The sequence below is a fragment of the Dasypus novemcinctus genome, chromosome 3 (assembly GCF_030445035.2).
Source record: "Dasypus novemcinctus isolate mDasNov1 chromosome 3, mDasNov1.1.hap2, whole genome shotgun sequence".
In the NCBI taxonomy this organism is placed as follows: domain Eukaryota; kingdom Metazoa; phylum Chordata; class Mammalia; order Cingulata; family Dasypodidae; genus Dasypus; species Dasypus novemcinctus.
In genome coordinates this window covers 171,973,944-171,999,903 of record NC_080675.1, presented here as the reverse complement: position 1 = coordinate 171,999,903, position 25,960 = coordinate 171,973,944, and the positions used below count along the sequence as shown (strand labels likewise).

Genomic DNA, 25,960 nt, shown 5'->3' with positions numbered 1-25,960 from the left:
TCATTACAAATGTGCTTTGCCTTTAAATTAACATTTTTTAGTCCCTCAAACAATAAAGCTCATGAGAACCAAATTTTAAATGATTTTTGGGGATGAGCAGCAGCAAAGATGAATTTATTTACTAAAAATGTAATTGTGTATATTTTTAGAGTTCTAGATTGGTGAGAATTGCTTACTTTTATCATGAGCAACGTGTTTTATGTCTTAAAATGCAGAGCAGTCAAATGATATGAAGCCAGAAATTTCTTAAATCAACCATTTATCGAAATGCCTATTGTGTGCCAAGTATTGGCTAGGTTCAGGTGATATAAAGATGAATAAGGAATAATTCCTGCCCTCTTGGAGCTCACAATTTAGGGAGAGACGTTTTTTGGAGGAGTGAAATCAGCTACTATAAAGGCTGCAGAAGAAAGCAAAATTTAATTTTTAAACCTTACATCAACTCTGTAAAGTTATCACAAAATGATTTTTAGCTGTAACAGGTTAGCGTATTGTGAGGTTTTATAAAGTACAGCCCTCCTTGTTTTTATCATTGATGACTTAGCACCATGGAGGCTGTTGTAGAGTTATCCTGTTGACCTTTAAAATAACCATTAATGGATTTATTTTTGTATCATGTTCGAATGTGTCACACTTGATATTCGCAGTTATCTCTGAGACAATTGAGTGTTGGGGTTAGAGTAACTGCCAAAGCGGCCTTGGTACTTCCTGTTCTCTGTACTGAACCAGAGTTGCGACAGCAGCAACGCACCATCGGGGGTGTGTGTGAAAGACACTGGGAAAGAAGATTCCGAGGAGGCCGACTCTGAGGTTTCAGATGTGGGTGACTGGGAGAACTGTGGCACCATCAGTGGAAACAGGGACATCAGGAGGCAGAGGCAACTTTGGAGAAAAGCTAAGAGGGCTTTTTTAAAACTGGTTGAGCTTAGAATGTTGGCAAGTCACTCAGGTAGAAACGGCTGACAGACGGTTGGAGGTGCATTCAGCACTGGAACTCAGGAGGACGGCCGTCAGGACTTGAGAGAGAAATCTAGACCTTCTTTGTACAGTGGCGATGTTTAAAATCACAGGACTAGGAAAAATCCAAACAATGTGTCAAGAGCCCAGGCCCAAGAATAACAACATGGTGCTGCAGGGAAATGCACCTCAATGCTGTGCCTGACTTGTACATTGAGGCACTGAGTTTTTTAAACATTGATTTCTTTTTTTTTTTTAGGCAAGTCCAGGCAAAATTTGGCCTCTAGAAATCTGAAACATGAGTGTTTCCAAAGTCTTAATTTTCCTCATACAAAAGAAATGATGAAGATTTTTCATAAAAAATTTGGATTGCATCATTTTAGAACTAATCAGCTAGAGGCGATCAACGCTGCACTGCTTGGTGAAGACTGTTTCATCTTAATGCCCACTGGTATGTATTTTTAGATAGGAGTTGGCAAGAATCCATTGGCAGATGTTAAATGAAAGCCCTTCAATAAAAATGAAAAGAATACCTAACCCATATTTCTGCCATTTTGGGACCTCTAAACCTCCCATGCCATAGTAGGAAAATGTATTGCCCCATATCCTATGTTCTCATTGTTGACATGTTAACATTTATAACCCTTTTAATATTTTCAGCTCAGAGCTCATTGTGTTGAATTGGTTTAGAATTTTTCTTTTTTCTAGACAAAATAAGTCTGGAAAGCGAACCAAGGAATCACTATCAGAGAACATGACTATTCTAGCAGTTTATTTGGTAGTAATCTTGCTTCGCACTGAGGTTAAAAACATCAGCTTTCAAGTGATGGCCTGGGTTTCAAGCTCAGCTCTGCCACTTACTAACAATGTGACCTTGGGCAAGTTACTTAACTCCCTAAACCCCAGTCTCCTTATCTGGCAGTGGGATAATAATAAAGTGCCTCTTAAGGATTGTCACAAGGAATAAATGTAAAGCATTTAGCTAGTTTATTCTTGGCCCCAGTTTTGGAAAAGTCCGACTTTTCATTATAACAGCTGTTCAGTGATGTATAGTCATCCATGAGTCTTAAATAAGCTGTTAATAAGTGTCCCATAACAATCCTACTATATATTTTTAGCTTTTCCTGTCTAATAAATATTTGCTGGCTGGTATGAATGGAGAATTTGGAGTTCCAATACCTAAATGTAAAGTCCTCCTCTTGCCTTTGACTCTCCTTGTGACCTTGCAAATAGGTTATTGCCTTTATTTTTAAATAATGTTAATAGTGCTTCTAAATTTTTTCAAACTGACTTTTAAATTTAGACTATATGGGCTTAATAGTATTTCACAGCTTCTTTAACTTGTTGGTGAAAGGACTCTGGCATTGATCTAGTCCACTGATATTTTTTTCCCAGGACCTTCCCTGGCACTTCAGGGCTTTAAGGGCATTTTTGAAGGCCTTTCCTCCCCATTTCAACCTCTGAATTTATCGTTATTTGTATTTATTTAGATAAAGATTCCAAATAAGATTTCTTTTAGGCAAAAACAATTCTTTTTTTGAACACCAAATATTCTAGTATATTTGCAGGTGATAAAACTGAGGCTTAGAAAGGTTGAATGGCATGCTTAAGTTCAAAGCTAATTACGTGGTCAAGCAGAAACTAGAACTCAAGGCTCTTTATTCTCAGTGTCCTTCTCTTTTGGACATTTAAATAATGTATACCAAAGTGAAATTTACCTACTACACATTTGAAAAAGAACTGGCATCCATTAGTGGGTAAAGTTAGAAACTAGGGAATAAGCATTTTAATTATCATTAAATGTGTACTGATTTTTTTTTTCCCATTTGAACTAAAGTTACATGGAGAGAGATTTGTTTTTAATTTCAAAATTTCTTTCTCTTAAACTTCTGTTTAGTACACATAAATGTAGTTCCGTCCATGTATTTCAAAGGAAGATTAGGAATATTGCCATACTGATAAGTACTGGCAGTAAGTAAATGCTCTGAGATTCATCCTAATGGATTTTTTTTAAAATGAGAACTTAAAAGTGCCTTCTGGATCATCGAAGAAGTATAAGGGAAGTGGATGTGGCTCAAGCAGTTGAGCACCTGCTTCCCACATGGGAAGTCCCACATTTGGTCCCCAGTGCCTCCTAAAAACGAAAAAACAACAAGCAAATAAATGAAAAAAAAAAAAAACAGCTCAGGGGAACTGATGTGGCTCAATGGTTGAGTGCCAGCTTCCCTCATATAAGGTCCCAGGTTCATTCTCCTGCCCCAGCTCAAAAAAAAATAAAAAAAGAACTATTAAGTCATGTTCTGTTTGGTTTATAGCGTTGTGTATTTTAGTACATTTTACTCTTTAAAAATTAATTATACAGAAAGTAATTATTTTAATCCTGGTACCATGTTAATTAGAGCATCCCTTGTACTGGAAAGAAATAGAAAGCTTGCTGTATTTGGATTTCTCAAGTAGACTTTTAAAGTACTTCTATTGCTTTTAAGTTTCCTGCCCTGAACTCTTGATTTTGCTATCATGTGTGCCTATATAAGATGTCCTTAAAGGTAATTTTGACACATTATTTAAATTGTCTGAATATTTTGGCTCCTATAAATATGGCAAATTATTGGCACCATAGGGAATATCACTTAGTGTCCTGTTAGCTCATTATTGTAATCAATATGTGACCTACTTTGTAACTTTTGCCTTCATGCTATCAAGATGAAACCTGAGGGAGTGGATGTATCTCAGTGGCTGAGCACCTGCTTCCCATACAAAAAAAAAAAGATGAAACCTGACAGGTATTTTCCCCTCATTTCTCTTTTAGGAGGTGGTAAAAGTCTGTGTTATCAGCTACCTGCCTGTGTTTCTCCTGGGGTCACTATAGTCATTTCTCCCTTGAGATCACTAATAGTAGATCAAGTCCAAAAGCTAACTTCCTTGGATGTAAGTAAAAACAGTATGAGTTATAATGAAAATACTAATAAAATCATGCTATAAAAACAACTATATTTCAATACTCTGGATAACCTTTTTTATTTACTAGTTCATGAATTGTAAGAATGAAGCACAGGAGTTATGGTACAGTTAAGCACAAGTCTGAAAATTCCGATATAGATAATCTTCTGTAGTTGAATCTGATTTTATTCTTTTTTGGGTTTTTTGTTTTGTTTTGTTTTGTTTTGTTTTTATTTTTCTATTTTGTATCTTTTGTTTTTTTTCCTCTTTTTGTTTTTGTTATTTATTTTTTTATTTATTTTTTATTCTTAATGTATTTTAGTAAGAAATTTAAACCTGTATTTTGCTGATGTAATTGGTTTTTTTTTTTTTACTAATATGAAAGGATTTCTTTTTTTACTGCTACCAAATAAGCATAGTTCTCATTCCCTTGTATCTTAAAATGCATATACGTGTGTACGTATGCACATGTACGTATTTTTCTTTGTGACTAAAGTTAAGGAAATGCATGCTACTAAACCCCACATATTGTGATCAAACAGAACTGTTTTCAGGGTCATGAGCCACCACCCCTTGACAAGAACACTGGTATGAGTCTTTTTCCAAAAAACATCTTGATGCTGTGATGGTAGATATTCATGATGTCACAGCCTTTCATGCTGATAAACCTGAAGGTACATTTACCTGAGGGGGGGATGTCCTACATTGGAACTGGAATCTCTTGGGTGCTGAATTCATATTTAATTTACAAATATGAAATAATTAGGGAGACTAATAAGAACATTAAATTTAAAACAGGTTAATTTTTTCAGATTTGTAAAGTATAAAACAAAGTGAAGAATATTTTGTATTATGCTTAACAAGGTTTGTTTTTTAACATATACTAATTATTTCTTATTATATTGAGATATAGAGTTCCTTTGACAAGTTAGATACGTGACAGCAAATATTTGTAAAACCTAATGATAATGTAAGCTTAAGTCATATTAATGTATAAAATTTAAATTGTTTATTCCTTTTATACTTAGATTCCAGCTACCTATCTGACAGGTGATAAGACTGACTCAGAAGCTACAAGTATTTACCTCCAATTATCAAAAAAAGACCCAATTATAAAACTTCTGTATGTTACTCCAGAAAAGGTTTGTATTTGTATCATTTTTAAAGATGATACTAAAGCCCACCAGAGATACATATTTTTAGTTTGTTTTTTTTAATTTTACATACTGATGTACAATATAGTACAATGAATTCCTATTTAACTTTCACCCAGAAACCCCAAATGGTAACATTTTACAGTTGCTTTATTGTTCACTCTTTATATATTTTTTCCTGAAACACTTTGAGAGTAAGTTGCAGACATATCCCTTTACCTTTAAATCCTTCACTGTGCATTTCCTAAAAACAATTATTTCTTACCTAACCACAGTACAATGATCAAAATCAAGAAATGTATATTAGCACATACTATTTCCTAATCCATAGACCTTATTCAAGTTTTGCTAATTGTCCCAACAACACCATTTGTAGCAAAAGAAAACCCCAGATCAGGCATTGCATACATTTGCCATTTCTCTTTAATCTCCGTTAATCTATACCATTTCTCCATCTCTCTTTCATAATCCTGACTTTTTTGAGGAGAGCAATCCAGTTATTTTGAGAACTGCCCCTCATTTTACAGCATGTGCTCACAAAAGACATCCGAAACGAGGTTACCAGTGTAAACGCACAGTGACGCTTAGATGTTTTAAGGCAGCAAAAAAAGTTTTAAGAACCACTGGCCCCAATATATAACTTTGTTGAATGTGGGTGAAAGTTCTAAAATGTCTGATTTGCTATTTTCTGTTATTTCTTCTCTTCATAGATTGAAATAACTAATTTTAATACAACTTGAGTTGTAATGGAACTTAATGACAGAATCACTGAAGTGATGTAGTGTTTAACTTTTAAAATGTCTAGTAACTATATTAATACATTTATGATCTAGATCTGTGCGAGTAATAGGCTGATTTCTACTCTGGAAAATCTGTATGAGAGGAAGCTCTTGGCACGTTTTGTTATTGATGAAGCACATTGTGTCAGTCAGGTAAATTCTGTTTTTTATTTCTTGAAATAAAGATATATTTATTATATCTTTATAATAAATCAGTATCATTTTCAAAACTGAAGAGACACCCACGTGAGTAAATTGTTCTGTTTAACTGAAAAATAGATGGTTCTGTTTTGTTGATAACCATTTTAATGATTGTATGCATTTTGTGGAAATTTAATCTTTTGACCAGCTTTGGTTTTTCGTGTGAAGAACCAGGCAGTCTGAAAAGCAGTGTTTTTTTCCCAACCAGTGGGGACATGATTTTCGTCAAGATTACAAAAGAATGAATATGCTTCGCCAGAAGTTTCCCTCCGTTCCCGTGATGGCTCTTACTGCCACGGCTAATCCCAGGGTACAGAAGGACATCCTCACTCAGCTGAAGATCCTCAAACCTCAGGTGTAAGTTGTTGAAAGTCATGAATTTTAAAACCCGAGGGCAGTGCTTCACACACTTTTGCTGCACATTAGAATTCCCTACAGAGCTGTAAAAAATTCCAGGGCCTGAGCTCCACCCTGTGCCAATTAAATCAGAATGTTCCGGCTGCCAGGAGTTTTTTTAAAAGATCCTCAGGTGATTCCAATGTGCAGCAAAGATTAGGAACCAGGTCCCTGGGGCTTTTCTTCATTTACTGAAATTAAAACACTGTTCCAGTGCCTACTTTGGATGTACAGATAAATTGCCTGCTGTACTTCCTGACCCCGACATTGTCCCAGTAATGAATTAGCTTTTATTTTCTCATTTTGGTTTCCATACATCCCAGAGAATACATTATGAAATGAGAAATGACCCTGCTTTCTCATTTTCCCTTAAAGTTTTAGGTATATCAAGGGTGTTGAAAAGAGCCCAGAAATTATGTGTAACTTTTTTTTTTTCCAACTTTGTTTTCATCTCAACAGCTAAATGCTTATTACAGTGTTAGTGAACAAGTGGAGAAATAGGAACCGTTGTAGACTGTTGGTGAGACTGTAAAATGATGCAGGCACTGGAAAACAGTTTGGCGTTTCTTCAGAAAGTTCAATATAGACTTAGCATGTGAGCCAGCAATTCCACTTCGAGGTATAAACCCAAAGGAATTGAAAGCAGGGATGCAAACATATTTTTACACCAGTGTTCATGGCAATATTATTCACACATAAGGAAAAGGCAACTTTTGGATCAGCTGTCCATCAACATGTAAATGGATAAACAAAATGCATGGTATATACCTAAAAGGAATATTACTCAGTTATACTAAGGAATGAATGAAGTTCTGACACATACTACAACATGGATGAACCTTAAAGACATCCTGTTGAGTGAAGTAAGCCAGACAAAAGAACAAATATTGTATGATTTTACTTAGGTGAAATACCTAGAATAAGTAAATCCATAGAGACAGAATGTAGGCTACAAGTTACCAAGGGTGGAGAGTTGGGGATGGGATGGGAAGTTAATACATAATATAGCTGGAGGAGCTCTCTTTGGAGTGATGAAAAGATTTTGGTAATGGATGGTGGTCTTGGTAATACAGTATTGTGCATGTAATTAGTCACTGAACTCTACAGATATAAGTAGTTAAAATGGGAAATTCTGTGTTGTATTTGTTACCACAATAAAAATAAAGTGCTTCTTGTTGCCACCAAATCCATAAGTAATAACAAGCACTGCGATAGAAAGTATCCTCACGTATGTAGGTTGAACTGGGTTGTTTTGTTTCTGTTCCTGAGTTTGTAGAGACTGGTGCATTCTCTGGTAAGTTCATTAATGCAGTAAATATTTATTGACCACTTATTGTGTACCAAGGCTAGAATATTTTTTTCATCCTAATTTACTAGTGGGCACTTTGAGTTTGAGGTATAAATATTAATCTGGAGTGTTTGTAAAGGAGTAATGACTGAAAAGGCTATCCGGGTAAACTTTTAAAGCACAGCTTTTGTTCATTTGGGAATAAATACAATAGGCTGGAACTTTAAACATTGTAAGCAGTAAAAACAACTAAAAGTTCCATATGAATGATGTGAAAGGGATTATAACATTAACTACAAAGGCCTTAGCAGATTAAATTGACACTTTATAAATCATCTGTTTTTTTTGGATTCCAGCCCTAAAATCTTCAGTTACTAATAATTCTTTCACATAGCACTAATGGTCATACTTGAGTGGAAGAATTTTATGTGTATAATCAGAATCTTTTGTGTATAATCTCAAATTCTGGAATGGAATATTTTAATTAATCTCACTTCCAGAGGGGGTGTTTCTATGAAATAAAGGGAAAAGAGATATTTTGTTCCCATAGTTAATACGTATTTTTAACACAATTCATATTGTACTTTAGGTTCTAACACATAGCCCATAAACCAGAAATCTGCTACTTTTTTTTTAACAAATTAATTTTATTGATACATAGTAATAAAAGCATACAGTTCATCCAAAGTGTATTAGCAATGATATTTGGTATAATGACATAGTTGTGCATTCATCACTTTAATCATTATTAGAACATTTTTGTTATTTAATAATAATAAAACAGACGAGAAAATTCTTCACCTCTCAATCTCTCAATGTTTCCCTTCCTGTACATAGATGCTATTTCTGGCTATTCTTACACAATTTATTTACTTATTAAGCAGTTTTACAGAGATATATTCATATGCCATATAATCTATCTAAAGTATATACTCAGTGGCTTTTAGTATAATCACAACGTGTGCATTCACCATCACAAAAAATTTTAGAATTATTTCATTACTCCAAAAAGAGAAACTCCACACACCTTAGCATGCCTTCCCTAGCCCTACATAACCACTAATCAAACTTAATCTTTATAAATTGTTTATTTAGAATTTATATAAATGGAATCAAACAATATGTTTTATAATATATTTAGTTCATTGTAATGCAGTCATACAGTAGTTTCCTTTTGTGTCTGGCTTGCTTCACTCAACCTAATGTCTTCCAGATTCATCCAAGTTGTTGTATGCTTTATGACTTTTTTCTAATAGGCAATGTTTTTAGCTTTTTCCCATCAGTTTGTGCCAGATGCAATCTACTGTTCTTTTAGATCAGCTATATAGATGCTCAGAGTTAAAAGAAATGATAGAAATTTCTTATGTCCTTCAAATAACTTTTTTTTTTTTTTAAGATTTATTGTATTTATATCTTCCCATCCCCTTGTTGTTCACATTTGCTGTGTCTGTCTGTTGTGTGCTGGTCTTCTTTTTAGGAGGCACCGGGAACTGAACCCGGGACCTCCCATGTGGGAGGGAGGCGCCCAATCACTTGAGCCACCTCTGCTCCCTCAAATAACTTTTTGAAAGTATAGATGTGATTGGTGTTTGAGTCAACATTGCCCGTATCCATCTGGAAGCAGCACCAAATTGCAGAATAAAGTAAGTAGTGTTTAGAGAGACATATTACAGACTGCAGGGACTCAGGGAGCCACGATTAATGGTAATCAGAAGGTAACTAACTATTGATGAGAAGGGGTCAGGTGGAGCTTTATAAAGGAAGTATGCCTTGTAGGATAAGTGACCTTTTAAAAAGATGAAAAGCCTATAATTGATATACCATAAAATTTACCCATTTAAGGTATATAGTTCTTTTTTTTTTTTTTAGTATATACACAGGATTGTGCACTATCACCATATAATTTTAGACCATTCTCATTCCCCTGAAAAGAAACCCTTTACCCATTAGCAGTCAATTCCCATTCCTCCCTTCCCCAGCCCTCGGCAACCACTAAGCCGCTTTCTGTGTCTCTGGAATTGCCTATTGTGGTTTTTCATATAAATGATACCATACAATATATGACCTTTTGTGACTGACTTCTCTAACTTAGCATAATGTTTTCAAAGATCATTTATGTTGTAGCATGTATCAGTACCCCATTCCCTTTTATGGCTGAATGATATTCCATCATATGGATATACCACATTTTATTTATCCATTCATCAGTTGATAGACCTTTGGGTTGTTTCCATTTGGGGGCATTTATGAATAATGCTACTCTGAGCATTTATGTGTCAGTTATCATGTAGACATATATTTTCCTTTCTCTTGGGTTAAAGTAGGTATATATATATTTCCTACATAGGAGTGCTATATATGTAAGAATAGAAATGCTGGGTTATACAGCATATAATATGCTTTAAATATAGTTTTGTCAACATTTTGGAGCTGTAGATTTAGTTCTTTCAAATAATGGACAATGAATATCATGTAACCTAATTTGGCAAAGGCAGTCTTCATTGCCAAAACAATTTGCTAAATTTGACTTGTTTTTTTCTATCCCCCACCAAAAAAAAAATTCTGACTTCATTTTTCAGTCCACATAAGCTATTTAGTACACATTTCAGTGACGCTTTCTCAGTCTCAAAAACAACAAGAATTGAGCACGAGTTCATTCTCTTTCCTCACACGTAAGTTTAAAATGACATGAGTCATTTGGTATATATTTACCATTTAATGGCAATATCCAGTGCTCCCTTTAGTCAAGATATAATTCTTTGGCACCCAAGCCTTTTTTTTTTTTAATCTTTATTGAGATTTAATTCATATACCATAAATTCACCCATTTAAAGTGTACAACTTGGTGATTTTCTGTATGTTCACAAAGTAGTGCTACCATCCGCATGATCTTAGTTTAGAACATTGTGTTCCCAGAAGAAGCCCCATACCGCTTAGCAATCACTCCCCTTTCTCTTCTCTCTTTTGTGCCTGGCTTCTTTCACTTCAAATAGTGATTCAAGGTCATCCTTGTTAGAGCATGTACCAGTACTTCATTACTTTTTATAGCTGAATAATATTCCATTGTATGTATGGTCCACATTTTATTTATTCATCAGTTGATGGATATTTGAGTTGTTTGCATTTTTTCGCTATTATGAATAATGCTGCTTACAAGTTTTTATATAAATATAAGGTTTGATTCTCTTGGGTATATTCCTAGGGGTAAAATTGCTGGGTCATGGAGTAGTTTTGTGTTTTATTTTGATTTTTTTAATTTATTTAAAGATTTATTTATTTATTTCTCTCCCCTTCCACCCCCCCACACCCCGGTTGTCTGTTCTCTGTGTCTGTTTGCTGCCTCTTCTTTGTCCGCTTCTGTTGTTGTGAGCGGCCGGGAATCTGTTTCTTTTTGTTGCGTCATCTTGTGTCAGCTCTCGGTGTGTGCGGCGCCATTCCTGGGCAGGCTGCACTTTCTCTCACGCTGGGCGGCTCTCCTTATGGGGCGCACTCCTTGTGCATGGGGCTCCCCCATGCGGGGACACCCTGCGTGGCACGGCACACATTGTGTGCATCAGCCCTGCGCGTGGGCCAGCTCCACACGGGTCAAGGAGGCCCGGGGTTTGAACCGCAGACCTCCCATGTGGAAGGTGGACGCCCTATCCATTGGGCCAAGTCTGCTTCCCCTGTGTTTTAACTTTTTGAGGAAATGCCAGACTGCTTTCCGCAATGGCTGTACCATTTTATATTCCCATCAGCTGTGTATGAGGGTTCTAATTTCTCCACATCCTTATCAACGCTTGTGTCAATGAAGCATTTTTTTTTTTTTTTTAAATTTTTATCTACCCCCGTTCCCCCCTAGATGTCTCCCTCCTCTGCCTACTGGTCGTCTGCTTGTTTCTTTAGGAGGCACTGGGAACAGAACCCAGGACCTCCCATGAGGGAGGTGAGTGCCCAATTGCTTGAGCCACATCCGCTCCTGCTGGTTGCAGCATCTGCTCCTTGCATTTTTTAAATTTTGTTTATGTTTATTTGGACAACAAACAATTCCTTGGTAAGGAGTTAAACCAACAGAGTGGAAGGGTGAAGCTAATAGGGAAACAGGGAAGCAAGCAAGGAAATGTTCTGAATGGCTGATGTTAATTTTCGTTTTATGTAGGGGTGGTTTACAAATTGTGAAGCAGGTATACCTTGATTAGCATGGTATACCTGTCCATTCTGATAAGCTATCTCTACCAGAGGGAAACTGATTTATAACCAAGTGTTGCTTATCTGCAATTTTGTAGGGTGATTTCCATTCTTTTGTTTTCTCAGAAAGCCCCTATTGGTCAATAGTTTTTATCTTCTGGAAAATTCTTTCCAGAAGATGGGGTCCCTCCCAGCAACACCCAGTGCAAGCAGCCATTTGACTTTACTTCACTTTTATTGTTTCTCTTTTTGAGCCATAGCTTTTTTTTATAACTAAAACATTGTTCTGAAATTAAAGTGGAGTTTAAAGCTTGGGGAAAGCAATAAGGCCACCCTTGTGCAGGCAGAATCATTACAGCTTTCCTGCTGATAGACAACCTCCTGCCACAGTCCCAAATTGGACCCACATTACCTCAAATAAGTTTTGAGATTATCTTCATTTGTATTCCTAGGCAATTCTTTTCTTGCCATAATATGATCAGTACTGCAATTTCCTTTGTTGTAGCAACAAATGTAAATAATTAACTGAGAATGATAGTCCATGGTTGTATCAGTCTTTTATCTCTGCCTTTTTGCCACAATCTGCTAGAAAGTCTTCTGCCATTTCAAGCACTAAAAGAACTCTGAGGATTTTATATAAATGAGAGATGTTTTCATAGTATTGTTTAACAACCATATCAAAAGACTCAGGAATAATGCCTTCTGTGACAATATGGATGAAAAAAAACATAAAGTGAAAACCATTTTCCCTCTCACCACTTTACTGTCAATATATCTGAAATCGGAACATCCCTGTAAGGGCCAAAATACCTCACTCCTTGTCACACAGAAATACGTAACACACATGAGGACGTGAAGCCCTTCTGTCACCGGATATTTTTTTTTTCAGATTCTTGACTATGCTGGGGAAATGAATTTCAAGAGCACGCTGGGTGAGTTAGGCCAGTAATTTATTCAGGTAGGGAGGGAAGAGAAATGGGAGAAAATAACAGGGTCCCAGGTGGAAAGAAACGGGTTGAAAAGTGATAAAGCAGGCTGATTTACAGGCTACAATTACCCATTATAAGTTATAGATCCTCAGGTTTACTTGTGTGGCACATGGCAGAGGAAAAACAGGGAGAACGGTGCACAGAGGGCAGGAACAGTTCCAGAGGCAAGAGAGCCTAAGAGCAAGAGCTCAGCTTATGCCTGCCCTTTTAAACTGTTGACTATCCCACCCTTTTGCTAATGGCAGGGGAGGAGTGCCAGCTGTTTACCGATCTGATTGTTTATTTCTCTCATCAGTCTCCCAGGAGGTCCCAATGATAACGTCCTTGGGGACTATGCGAGCTTTTCTTGGCTTCCAGAGGAAGTCTTCTTCTGAGTGTCAGAATCTTGGGGTTATTGATATCCAGGTGGACTTCTTGTCAGGTTCCAGATCCATCTATTGATTCCCTATCTTACTAGCCAGCTTCACTACCATAGATTTCTGGTGCTTTGATTAAAGGATGGTGGTAGCAGAAGTCAGGATAGAAGTGAAAAGAATTGAAATTGGATGTATGGCAATTTGGTCGGGGGCATAAGTATCTTCTGAGAAATCTGCCATTGGAGGGAAAGAGAGAAGTAGAATGCCAGCTGCAGTGAAAGATAGGGTCAAGAGAAACTTCTGTTGTTTGGGATTTGTGGTCCTGAAATATATCCAGAGACTTAAGGGAAGAATTCAGAAAAGGAACTGAAAATACAAGAGAAGGAATAATGGAGACACTTAAGTTCCTAGAGGAAATGGGATGCTAAGAGCAAAAGACCAGAGGAGTTGTTGTCTCAGAGTCAGCCACATTCCCACATTCCCTCTGGGCCCAGACAAAACATCCAAAGTCTTCTCCATGATTTGTAGGCTTTCTGCTGCCCTGTGATCACCTCTTTATATACGCTGTCAAAATTTGGGTGCATTGGTGGCCTAATCATGTGTGTGTTTCTTAATCTTTTCAATAATGTTTTAGCCGTCTTTGGCTTATCTTGTCTTTCCTACAAGTTCTCTTCTGCAGTCCTCGTTTTTGTTCCTCTCGTCTCGTAGACCTGGTCTTTCCCCTGCCTGTCCCTGTCCTCCTCTTTTCTCTTGAACACCCAGTTCAGTGTTCCAGTCTGTAAGCTGCCAGTGGCAACGTTCAGCGTAAGACAAACTAATAGTTAGGTTTGCATTGTGAAAAATCAGTGTTTAATTTTTGAAAATGGCTAAAACTGTATTTTCTCATAACACATACTAAAATTTCATGCTTGGGACTTCTTTTAGGTTCAGCATGAGCTTTAACAGGCATAATCTGAAATACTACGTGTTACCGAAAAAGCCTAAGAAGGTGGCGTTTGATTGCTTGGAATGGATCAGAAAGCATCACCCATGTGAGTACAGCCATGTGCTGAATTATGTCTGGAAGAGGTTAAAAAAAGTCTTTTCAGTACCACAGTAGAATATGTAGAATTGCATGTTAAACATTTCTCACTTTGAGAGCACTAACTTGGTATTTAGAGAGCAGAATATTGCCACTCTCTCAATTCTGGTAATTGTAAAATCTCATTTGGTTTGATAATGATAAACCCTGACAAAAAGTATATTAAATACTCCCTCCTACACAACTATATTATAATTCTTGGTTTTATTGTCTTTACTCTGGCTTCTATCAGTGTATGAATTATACAACTCTTTGTTTTAGTGCCTTCTCTCAACTGTCTGCCTTTCAGTAATATTAATTTGAGATTCTGAAATTTATAGCTGTTTTCCATGTAGCCCCTTTTCCACTTTTCCATGGAGAATTTTTTGTTAAAAAATTCATTTGGTTTTTTAAAAATTAGTATACATGCTTGTTTGAACAAACAGTACAGAGATACAGCAAGAAAAAGTCAGTAACTCCCATTCCTGCTCTCTAAAGCAGCTAATATAAATAATTCAGAGTGTAAATCTATATCTTTGTCTCTGCCACAGAAAGTTGACTTTTTCTTTAATACCTTTTATTTTCTGATTTTAAAGATAACATACGTAAAAGCAAAAATATATACTAATTGATAAAAATTTAGAAAGCAGCAAAAAAAGTAAGAAGCAAAAGACAAGCCTCATTCTGAGACAAATCACCATTAACAGTTTGGCCTTTTTCCTTACAATAATTTTTATATGCCTTTTTTTCTTTCTTTCCTTTAGTATACTACATATACATTGTTTGTAGCCTTCACCTGCTTTGTTTCTTGATCATTTTCCCATGTCTTCTAAAAACTTAGAAAACACTTTTAATAGTTAGAGTATATTGCATTTTACATTTTACTTCCTTAATTTCCCTTCCCCTACTCTTGGCCTTTAAGATGTTTCTGATTTTTAAAATTATACTTAATTAAGTTTTATTTCTAAGGTAATGTAAATTCTGTTGTTAATGTTAAAAACATTATTTTCCAAATCCATTTTGGTTTCTTGACAGATGACTCTGGGATAATTTACTGCCTCTCTAGACGAGAATGTGACACCATGGCCGACACATTACAGAGAGATGGTCTTGCCGCTCTCGCTTATCACGCTGGCCTCAGTGATTCTGCTAGAGACGAAGTACAGCACAAGTGGATTAATCAGGATGGCTGCCAGGTAACTTAAAATAAAACAAAAGAAAACAATTTTTTATATTGTTGACTATAAAGCAATATGAATGCAAATTGTTTTTACCGTAAGTTAGTAAACATCAAAAATCAGACTGAAATTTAAAAACAGATTTTTTTTGAGACTTCCAAGGTTGTTTTCATTTTTTCTTCAATCAATTTTTTTTTTAGATGTAATTCACATAGCATAAAATCCACCTTTTAAAAGTAGAAAGGAATGAAGTTCTGCTACACACTACAACGTGGATGAACCTTAAAGATACCATGTTGGGTGAAGTTAGCCAGACATAAAAGGACAAATATTGTAAGAGCTTACTTATATGAAATTATTAGAATATGTAGATTTATAGAGTCAGAAATTTGAATCCAGGTTACCAGGGGTAGGGGTGGGGAACGAGAGTTCATGCTTAATGGATACAGAGTTTCTGTTTGGAACAATGGAGAAGTTTTAGTAATGCATGGTGTTGCTGGTAGCACAGCATTGTGAATATAGTTAACACCAATGAATTGTATGCTTGAAACTGGTTAAGATGGGAAATTTTATGTTGTATATATGTTACCACAATAAAAAAAATTTTTTTTTAATCATATCCAAAGTGAGATGGTAACAGGGGGGGCAAAAATATCCACAAAGGTAGACAACAAGGAAAATCTGGTATAAATAAGAGAGACATTCATGCTAAGGTCCAGTAAACGTTTCTATTAGTTAAATCAATGGGAATCAATGGGAATGGATTGAGAAACATTCTAGTGTATATTTTCTTACTCTCTGAATCAGAATGGTAAGCAGTGCCACTGAAAAGTAGGAAATCACTGACTTATTGGCAGGTCTGCCCCCACTCCAAGGCACAGAATGACTCCAATAAAAGAAATAAGCACAAGTTCTTCTAGCACTGAAACTGTCATCCCCATGTGTTGTTGTTGTCCCCTGCTCCCCGCCCAAGATGGCTCTCTTGTCTGTTTGCTCGCTGTTTTTGCTTGTTGTCTGTTTTTTATATTTAGGAACTGAACCCTGGACGTCCCGTGTGGGAGGGGGGTGCTCAATTGCTTGAGCCACATCTGCTCCTGGAACTGTCTTTTTAATTGACTTACCTACTCTTTTCCCATCTGTATTTTTCCTTATCAATCCAATCAGATTCTGAGATGACAAATTTGCCATTACCCAAGTGGACCAAGAGGGAAGCTGAGAACAACACTCTAGACATTCCATTTTTGTGACAAATGCCAGCTTTGGATTACTCCATCTCTAAATACAAGGAAGTACTTTAGAAAAATAACTGGTAATTATTTGGAGCCTATGAAAAGTTTTTCAGCTTAGGAAAACATAATCATTACCTTGAAGACTTCAAAATCTTCAAATAATCAAAAAGAAAAGAAAATCTTAGAGGATATCAGCCTAAGTATTCTCATAAAGTTGTAAGAAGACATGGCTTATATGAACTAGGAACAGTTTGCTATAAGGAGATCACAGGCTGAGATGAAGGGAGAAATAAAAATGCAGCTTATCCAAATAAGAAAATATAAGAAAAAAAACAAACAACAGAATTATATATCAAGAAACAAATGGGTCAACTCAGTGCAGACATTTGAATTAGGGATGTAGTGATGTAGTGATGAATGGATTTGAGATTGCAAAGGACAAAAACAAGGACGTGATCATTAAAAAAAAGGGGAAAATATTTGTTAGCAACAGGAAATGGGGTTCAGCCTAAGAATAATTAAGTGTGCCCAAAATAGTTGAAACCAATACAATAATCAAATGTGTATCTAAGTTACATAACAAATGTATAACAGGATTAAGAGATTTTCTCATAAAATTACTGCGCCAAAACTCATACCATGGTTCAGCAAATTGTTTAACTTACAAAGTGTCTTTGATTGCCAGGGCTGCTATAATAAAAGACCACAGACTAGTTGGCTTAAATGGCAAGAAATTACTTTTCCTCACAGTTTGGGGGGCTAGAAGTCCAGTCAAGGTGTAGACAGGATCGTGCTTTCCCTGAAGCCCGTAGCGTTCTGGTGTTGACTTGCTGGCAATCCATAACGCATTCTCTTTTTTTATTATTATTATTATTATTTTTATTGACTTTGTAATAATATTATTTTTTATTTTATTTTATTTTTTTTTACATAACTCATTCTCTACCTCTGTCCCCTTCTGTCTCGTACTCTTCCATGTCCAAATTTCCTCTGCTTATAAGGACTTGCATCATATCAGATTAAGGCTCACCCAAATTCCGTTTGGCCTCACCTTAGCTAATAACATCTTCAGAGGTCCCATTTACAAATGATTTCATACCCGTAAAACAGGGGGTTTGGACTGGAGCATGTGTTTGTGGGGGACGTGAGTCCATCCATAACACAAAGCTAAAAGAAATGATCTGTATGCATAATAGTAAGAGGTTACTCTACAAAGAACAAAAAACAGACCTACCTGAGACTGCTGTGATAGACAAGACAAGGAGGACTGTCAGAGCCAAAAGAGGGACCCTGGGACTCAAGAACTCCACACCTCGCTCCTTATCATATATGTTGAAAGCAACAAAAAGGCATTTTCTGAAATGCAGAAGTTCAGGAAATATATTATTTGTATCATTCCTGAAATAATTACTGATGTGAGTCTCTCCAAATTAATTTATTCATTTAACTAATCAAAAGCCCAGGGTTTTTCTGCAATAAACTTTTCCTAAAGTTTCCCTGAAAGAATATTTAAAGGAGAATAGCTAAAGGAGTTTAACAAGAAAATAACAACATGAACACTAGCTTTGCAGTACATTGACAGATCAGTGGAACAGAAAACCCAGAAATAGACTAGAATATGTATAAAAACTTGATATATGATAAGGAAGGCATTAAAAATTAATGAGGGGGGAAACAGACTTGGCCCAGTGGTTAGGGCATCCATCTCTACCACATGGGAGGTCCTTCGTTCAAACCCCGGGCCTCCTTGACCCGTGTGGAACTGGCCCATGCGCAGTGCTGATGCGCGCAAGGAGTGCCGTGCCACGCAGGGGTGTCCCCCGCGTAGGGGAGCCCCAGGCACAAGGAGTGCACCCTGGAAGGAGAGCCACCCAGCGCGAAAGAAAGTGCAGCCTGCCCAGGAATGGCGCCCACACATGGAGAGCTGACACAGCAACATGATGAACAAAAAGAAACACAGATTCCTGTGCTGCTGACAACAGAAGTGGACAAAGAAACAAGACACAGCAAATAGACACAGAAAACAGACAACTGGGCAGGGGGGAGAGAAATAAATAAATCTTTAAAAAAAAAATTAATGAGGGGAGCAGATGTGGCTCAAGCAACTGAGCTCCCATTTACCATATGGAGGACCTGCGTTCAAACCCTGGGACCTCCTGGTAAAAGAAAAAGGAAAAAGGTGTCCCAGACCTGTGCAGTGTGTGGTAAGGCACAAGGCCCCCGTGTGGCGAAGGGATGCACCAAAAACATGATGACCCAACCAGATGGAGAAAGAAATTTTAATTTAAAAAATTAATGCAAGAAAGTGGATGTGGCTCAAGCAGTTGGGTGCCTGCCTACCACATGGGAGGTCCTGGGTTCAGTTCTCAGTGCCTCCTAAAAAAGACGAGCAAGACAGCAAGCTAATGCAACAAGGAGACACAATGAGGAAATGCAGCAAAAACAAGCAGGGAGTGGATATAGGTCAAGCAATTAGATGCTTCCCTCCCAAATGGGAGGTCCCAGGTTCAGTTCCTCGTGCCCCCTAAAAAAAAAAGACGAGCAGACAGCACAAACAATAGGGAGAAGAGAAGTAAATAAATAAATCTTTTTTAAAAATTAAAGAAGGGAAAGATTATTCAACTAATTGTAGTGGTTACCTGATGGGGGAGTATTGTTTTAGATCTTCACATCAATATATATTATAGATAGATAAATAAGGTTGTGATACATAAAATATATGGTTTCTAATTGGAAAGCTTTCTAAGTTTAGAAGTGTTGGTGAGGAAAGCGGATGTGGCTAAACCAGTTAGGTGCCCACTTAGCACATGGGAAGTCCCGAGTTCAGGTTCCAGTGCCTCCTAAAGAAGACGAACAGACGCCACACCTGCGACAATGAGCAGAAACCTAAACGAGCAGGTGCCACAAGCCAGCAGACGCGCAGCGCTCGGGAAGTGGATGTGACTCAGGCCGTTGGGCAGCCCCCTCCCATGTGGGAGGTCCCTGGTTTGGGTCCCATTGCCTCCTGGAGAAGGCAAGCAAAGAATGAGCAGACAGACAATAGAACTACCTGGGGGAGTGGGGGATAAATAATAATAATAAAGTAAATTTTAAAAATTAAAAAGTATTGGTGATAATTCAGCGAAGACAGCAGGATGGACCCCTTCGACCTCGCCATCCTCTTCAGGCCTCGCTGATGTCCCTGCCTGGGGCCACGACCAGGTGTCCCGTCAAGCCCACCTGAATGAGCTGATGAAAACCGTCCTCACCCAGCTGAGAACATCTTCCCGAGCCCCAGGGAGCTGGAGGGCCCCATCCACAGCAGAGGAGGCGTGGAGGATTGCTGTGTGCCCTCACGGAGAGACTATCTTGGCTGAAGATCTACCCCAGATGTGACCGCAGAGCACAGGCGATGGTGAGCGTGAGCCCATCGAGGCCATTGCCAAGTTCAACCATGTGGGCCAGTCAGCCCCAGAGCTGTCGTCCAGGAAGGCAGCATCCCCGCTGCTTTACCAGCAGGCTTCTGATGACTGGTGGGGGGTCAGCACCGTGACATCGATGGACTCATCCCCCTCCGAGGCATCATGGTCCAGCCCCAAGCCCGAGACAGAGGTCATTTCTGAGCCATCTGCAGAAAAGGTTACAGCCAGAGCGGGGTGGGGGGGGGCAGTAGCTGTCCCCATGGGGGTCATGGAACTTCTTTATCTTGCAAACATCAGCAAGTAAGCTCTGCTTTTCATGTTCTGCACTCCCCGGTGCATTGCAACATCCAGCTCGCGCTTAGCCTAACCCCTCTCATTCCTGTGCTGCTTGCAGGGCCCCAGCTGCCCCACCTGTTGGCATGTGCTCGTTGCTCCTTCAAGGTGGACAGGACCAAGGAAGCTTCTTTAGGCCTCCTCGCTGGCAGGTCCAGGCCTGCGGCTGGCTGGCTGTCCTCACGCTGTGGAAGTGCTCTTCTCCGGGCCTCTGCACTGGCCGTCAGCTCAGCTCTTTCTGCAATCTGGCGGCTGGAACTTTGGCCAGAGCCTTGGTCGCTTTATGCAGCTTGGTTCCATACTGTTCCTCAGAGGTGCCTTCTCTTTTTCATTTCTAACTCAAATGATAGTCTTTGCTACCCCCCTCGGCCTCTGCCTATCCAAAGCTCTGAAGTCTTGCGAGACCTCCGCGAGGCTGATGTTCCCCAGGCGGGCTTGTTTAGATGTTGTGCACCCGTTTCTCCCCCGTGCCTCCCATTCATGCCTGTGGAGGAAGGGCAACCACCAGGCCCCCCAGGGAAGGTGCTTTTTCCTGAGCTATTTCCTCATTGCCGAACCCCTGGCTCCCTTTTGTTCTGCCTTTTCATGTCAGTAGAAGTAATTTCCCTGTTTCCCCCTATTACTTTAGCCCTGTGTGTTCTCCTGCCCTTTTAGTCCCCTTGCAGATTCCCATTCCTGTCCAGCAGGCCCTGAACTCTGACCCCAGCTTCCCTTGTAGCTGGTAGCAACTTCCCGGGGCTTTAACCCCACCCACACCCTGTCTGCTGTGTGCTGCTGCCTCCCTAGAGACAGTCAGGTTGTTAGAGAACTCCTCTCCAGGGCCAGGCGCCAAGTCCCAAAGCTACAGACCTCTTCCTGCCAGACCCTGGAGATTGCGCAGGGCCAGCAGGATGACAAGCCCCCGGGTCCCTGATAAATATCGATTGGAGATGATGTACAGTTTTTATTCCTCTCTGGCTGTGGGGGAATGAAATGATTTGTGCATTGAAAACCTGTTAACCAGTCGCCTCTGGACACTGAAACTAGAAGAATAAAAGAGGCTTGTTTTTAAATTGGGGGAAAAAAAAAAAAGGAAAGTATTGGTGATGATGTTGTAAGAGGTGCTTTCATGCAATCCTCATGAGAGCCTTCCTGGAAAATAACATGGCAGGCTTCATCAAGAGCCCTAAATCTAAACTGTGGGTGTGGTATTTACGTCGGTGCACTTTTTAATAGTGAAAAATTGTAAACAGCGTAAGTGTCCTGAGACAACAGTTGGGAACATTATGGTATATTCCCACCAGTAAAAATGATTTAAGAAGAATTTTTTTAATAATATAAAGATATTAAAGTGCTGATGATGTGGGGGAAAATCTGATTCAAATATATATAATTTCAATCATGTAAAAAGAAAATTGAGAAGGAAAAAATGAACAGAAGAAAGCCTAGAAGAAAATAGTCTAGAATTTAAGAGCAATAGCTCCTAATCATGTAATTAAAAGGGACTTTTCCAAGTTCTTTGAATCTTTGTGTGTATTTTAAATATTCTACAATGACTATATATATATTCCTTCTTTTAAAAAAAAATACAGTAAAAAATATGATGGGGAGCAGATGTAGCCCAGTGGTTGAGTACCCATTTCCCAGGTACGAGGTCCTGGGTTCAATCCCTGGTACCTCCTTTAAAAAAAAAGAGATGAGGCATCCTGTTTTTGGTTTTTGGTTTTAATCGTTTCTGCTTTCAGACTAGCTAATCCTAACAGTCAAATATAATGCTATCCTACACCAGCTGGACAACCTTGAGCCTGTTAGATTCATGAGACAGAATAAAACTCGGTTGTTTTCCTTTACAAAGAAATGGTTGTAGCCTGAAGTTTTAAAAACAACACCACCGAAATAAAGAAGGAAGTACCAGCTCAACCAAGCAAGTTTTCCCAGGTACGAGAGATAAGGGCTTTCAGAAAGACGTGGCACCCTCGCGGCTTTATTGGGAGTCTCAGGCTCTGCCTGGCGCACACGCACCCGCGCCACACGTAGACCTTGGGGGATGCAGCGGCCTTCCGCGTGAGCCCTCCGGCCGCGGCGTCTCACGTCCCTCTGCGCAGCCGCTCTGCCTGCTCTCCACCTCTAGCGGCTACCGGAGACTTTCTATTTCCAAGGAGATTTGACTTTGATCGAAGGGCCATAAATTCAGATGGATGACTAGCCCCCAGTGCTGGCCGTTGCCATTCCCAGTGTTGATAAATGTACCCATTTTCTGTCCGCGTCGTCTGTAGCTTGCAGTTCCTTTCTCTGGTACTCACGGTTACTCAATTCCATGTCAAAAGCTTCAGTCTGGCTGCCAGATATTTCATTTGCTTTTGAAATATTGTTCTTGCAGTAGCAGTTCATTTTTTTAAGTGCTAAAAAGTCTTACAGCTTTATTTATATAATGTCATTTTGCCTGGAGGTATAACTTTTTTGTCTGGGCTAAATAGGACCTAAATTTGCAACTGAAATGGATAAACTTGAAAACGATCTTTTGCTAAAAACTGATTTACCAAGCTCCTGAATTTTAACTATCACCTTGCTTCCACTAAGTATTTCGTATGGGCCAAGATTCACAGTCCTCGGTCTTTTTTTTTTCTTCTTCAATATAAACAACTCTCAGACTTTTACCCACATGAGTTTCTATAAAAATTTCACAAGTTTTGGCTTTGAAATCAGCTGATGAATAAAGGAGTTGGTGTATGACGAGGCGATACCACTGGGAAAACTGCCAGTAAGCTCTGGAGCAGGTGAGAAGGCCATTGTACCTGAATCATCACGGGAGCTGGCAGCTCTTACCTCTGGAAGATCAGACCTGGGAACCCGGAGCTCCTGAGCAACACGCTGTTTCTGATCACTGACCAGAATATCAGGGCTGTGTGAGCAACATCCCCCAAACCTCAATTTCAGAAATGGAAAGGGGGCGGGGTGTGGCTCAAGCCGTGGAGCGCCTGCTTTCCACATGGGAGGTCCCGGGTTCAGCTCCCGGGGCCTCCTCAAAACCAAACCAAACAAAAAAACAAGCAAACAAATGAAGAGGCCAACTCAGGGTAGCTGATGCGGCTCAGTGATTGAGCCTGGCTTCCATGTGTGAGGTCCCAGATTCAATTCCTGGCCCTGGTAAAAAAAAAAAAAAAAAAAGTAAGGTAACAATGTCAACGCGTCAGGGAGTGACTGGTTGATTCTGGCTCCCTTACATGATAGTACCAAAAGAAAGTCCCCGTCTCACCAAGCAGCTCTTCATCTCTTTACTTTTTTGGGTCTTAATAGAATGGCAAATTTTCAGTGTGAAAATCTCATATTACTCATGCTAAATGGTGGAATTAAGTTATTAAGTTGTGTGGAGTACATTTTAAAGTGAAATGGGATTAGAGCTTTTAGAAGCATCTATTATTAAAGTGTTCCTTTAAACACATTGGGAGTCTAATAAGCTTTTGCTTTTACATCAGGTTATCTGTGCTACAGTTGCATTTGGAATGGGAATTGACAAGCCCGATGTGCGATTCGTGATCCATGCGTCTCTCCCTAAATCCGTGGAGGGTTACTACCAAGAATCCGGCAGAGCTGGACGAGATGGTGAAATATCTCACTGCCTGCTGTTCTACACCTACCATGATGTGACCAGACTGAAAAGACTTATACTGAGTAAGCCCAGTGTCCCCGTGGAGACGTCTGTCCTCTCCAGGCTCGTGAACGTACTTCCGCTTTCCTGCTTCTTGTGGTAGTGTGGGTCCAGTTTTCCTTAAAATAATCTTAGGAAAACAGAAGTGCTTAAACAGATATAAAAAAATTATTTTAGCTCATTTTTATTATGAAAGTAGTACATGCTTGTTATGTAAAACTCAAATGATAAAATGATAGGAGTGTTTATAAAGCAGAAAGTTTCCAAAACATATCTTGTAGTCCTGCCCCAAGAAATAACTCTTATTGGTTTCCTTTGTATCCTTCCAGGACCAATTTCTGCAGGCATCCTTGCATACAACACACATGTCAAACATGCAGAAAAATAAAGACTATAGTGAACTCTGAAATACCACATAGGAAATAAAGCACAAACAGTAGAGCAAAAGCCCCCTATATAGCCCTCTCCTGTCTCATTCCCCTGCCCCCCCATCAGAGTAGCAATAGTTGTATTTAGTGTTTGACTTTCACAAATGCATGTATTTTAAAACATAAATGGAATTATTACGCATGCTTTTTTTTTCCACGAATTTGCGTGCCATCCTTTGTGCAGGGGCCATGCTAATCTCTGTATCATTCCAATTTTAGTATGTGTCTTGCCATAGCAAGCACCATGCTTTTTTCATATATAGTAATTTAATCTTTTCATTCATCACTAGAATGCAATTGTTTTTCCAATTAGTATGCATAGCTTGACTGCATAGAATTCTAAGGTATGATTATTTCATGTTTGTTTAATCCCCTCTTTTTTTTTTTATTGTGAATTCCCAGGTAACCAACATCCTCCCCCTATTCTCCTTTCCCCTATTTTTTTTGTCTTTATTTATTTAATGTTACATTCAAAAAATATGAGGTCCCCATATACCCCCCACCCCCCTCACCCCGCTCCTCCCCCCATAACAACAGCCTCCTCCATCATCATGAGACATTCATTGCATTTGGTGGATACATCTCTGAGCACCGCTGCACCTCATGGCCAGTGGTACACCATAGCCCGCACTCTCCCACAGTCCACCCAGTGGGTCATGGGAGGACATACAACGTCCGGTAACTGTCCCTGCAGCACCACCCAGTTCAACTCCAACCCCCGAAAATGCCCCCACATCACATCTCTTCCTCCCACTCCCTACTCCCAGCAGCCACCATGGCCACTTTCTCCACACCAATGCCACATTTTCTTCGATTACTAATCACAATAGTTCATGAATAGAATATCAGTAAGTCCACTCTAATCCATACTCTATTCCTCCATCCTGTGGACCTTAGAATGGTTGTGCCCACTCCACATCTATATCAAGAGGGGGCTTAGTTTCCACATGGATGCTGGATGTAATTCTCCCTATTTGTTTTTCACTGTTGTCAACAATGTAAGATTGATCATCCTTGTACATGATTTTGGAGCATTCATACAGTTATTTTATGTAGGATAAATTTCTAGAATTAGGCTGGCTGAGTCAAAGTGAATGCATTTTTTTTTTTTAAGATTTATTTTATTTATTTATTTCTCTTCCCTTTCCCCCCGCCCCGGCTGTCTGTTCTCTGTGTCTATTTGCTGCTTCTTTGTCTGCTTCTGTTGTCAGTGGCTCGGGAAGCTGTGTTTCTTTTGGTTGCGTCATCTTGTGTCAGCTCTCCGTGTGTGCAGAGCCATTCCTGGGCAGGCTGCACTCTCTTTCGCGCTGGGCAGCTCTCCCCAGGGGGCGCACTCCCTGCACATGGGGCTTCCCTTGCGGGGGACACCCCTGCGTGGCAGGGCACTTCTTGCGCGCATCAGCACCACATATGGGCCAGCCCCACACGGGTTAAGGAGGCCCGGGGTTTGAACCGCGCATCTCCCATGTGGTAGAC

At 39.1% G+C, this 25,960-nt stretch overlaps 1 protein-coding gene and 1 non-coding gene across 3 annotated transcripts in view; one reads left to right on the top strand and one right to left on the bottom strand.

Moving 5' to 3' along the window:
• Positions 1-25,960, top strand: part of BLM (BLM RecQ like helicase) — a 112,329-nt gene that overhangs the window by 64,295 nt on the left and 22,074 nt on the right. For both annotated transcript variants that reach the window (XR_011648483.1, XM_023584952.3), the window contains exons 9-16: positions 1,217-1,408; positions 3,767-3,885; positions 4,926-5,039; positions 5,885-5,983; positions 6,240-6,388; positions 14,152-14,258; positions 15,323-15,483; positions 23,884-24,079. Coding sequence is in view for 1 of the 2 variants with exons in the window: in XM_023584952.3 (XP_023440720.2) it covers positions 1,217-1,408; positions 3,767-3,885; positions 4,926-5,039; positions 5,885-5,983; positions 6,240-6,388; positions 14,152-14,258; positions 15,323-15,483; positions 23,884-24,079 (1,137 nt within the window). In the remaining variant the exon portion in view is untranslated. The remainder of the gene's footprint in view (positions 1-1,216; positions 1,409-3,766; positions 3,886-4,925; positions 5,040-5,884; positions 5,984-6,239; positions 6,389-14,151; positions 14,259-15,322; positions 15,484-23,883; positions 24,080-25,960) is intronic.
• Positions 24,622-24,725, bottom strand: LOC111760868 (U6 spliceosomal RNA). The gene has a single exon (XR_002794446.1). It is a non-coding gene; the product is annotated as a U6 spliceosomal RNA (small nuclear RNA).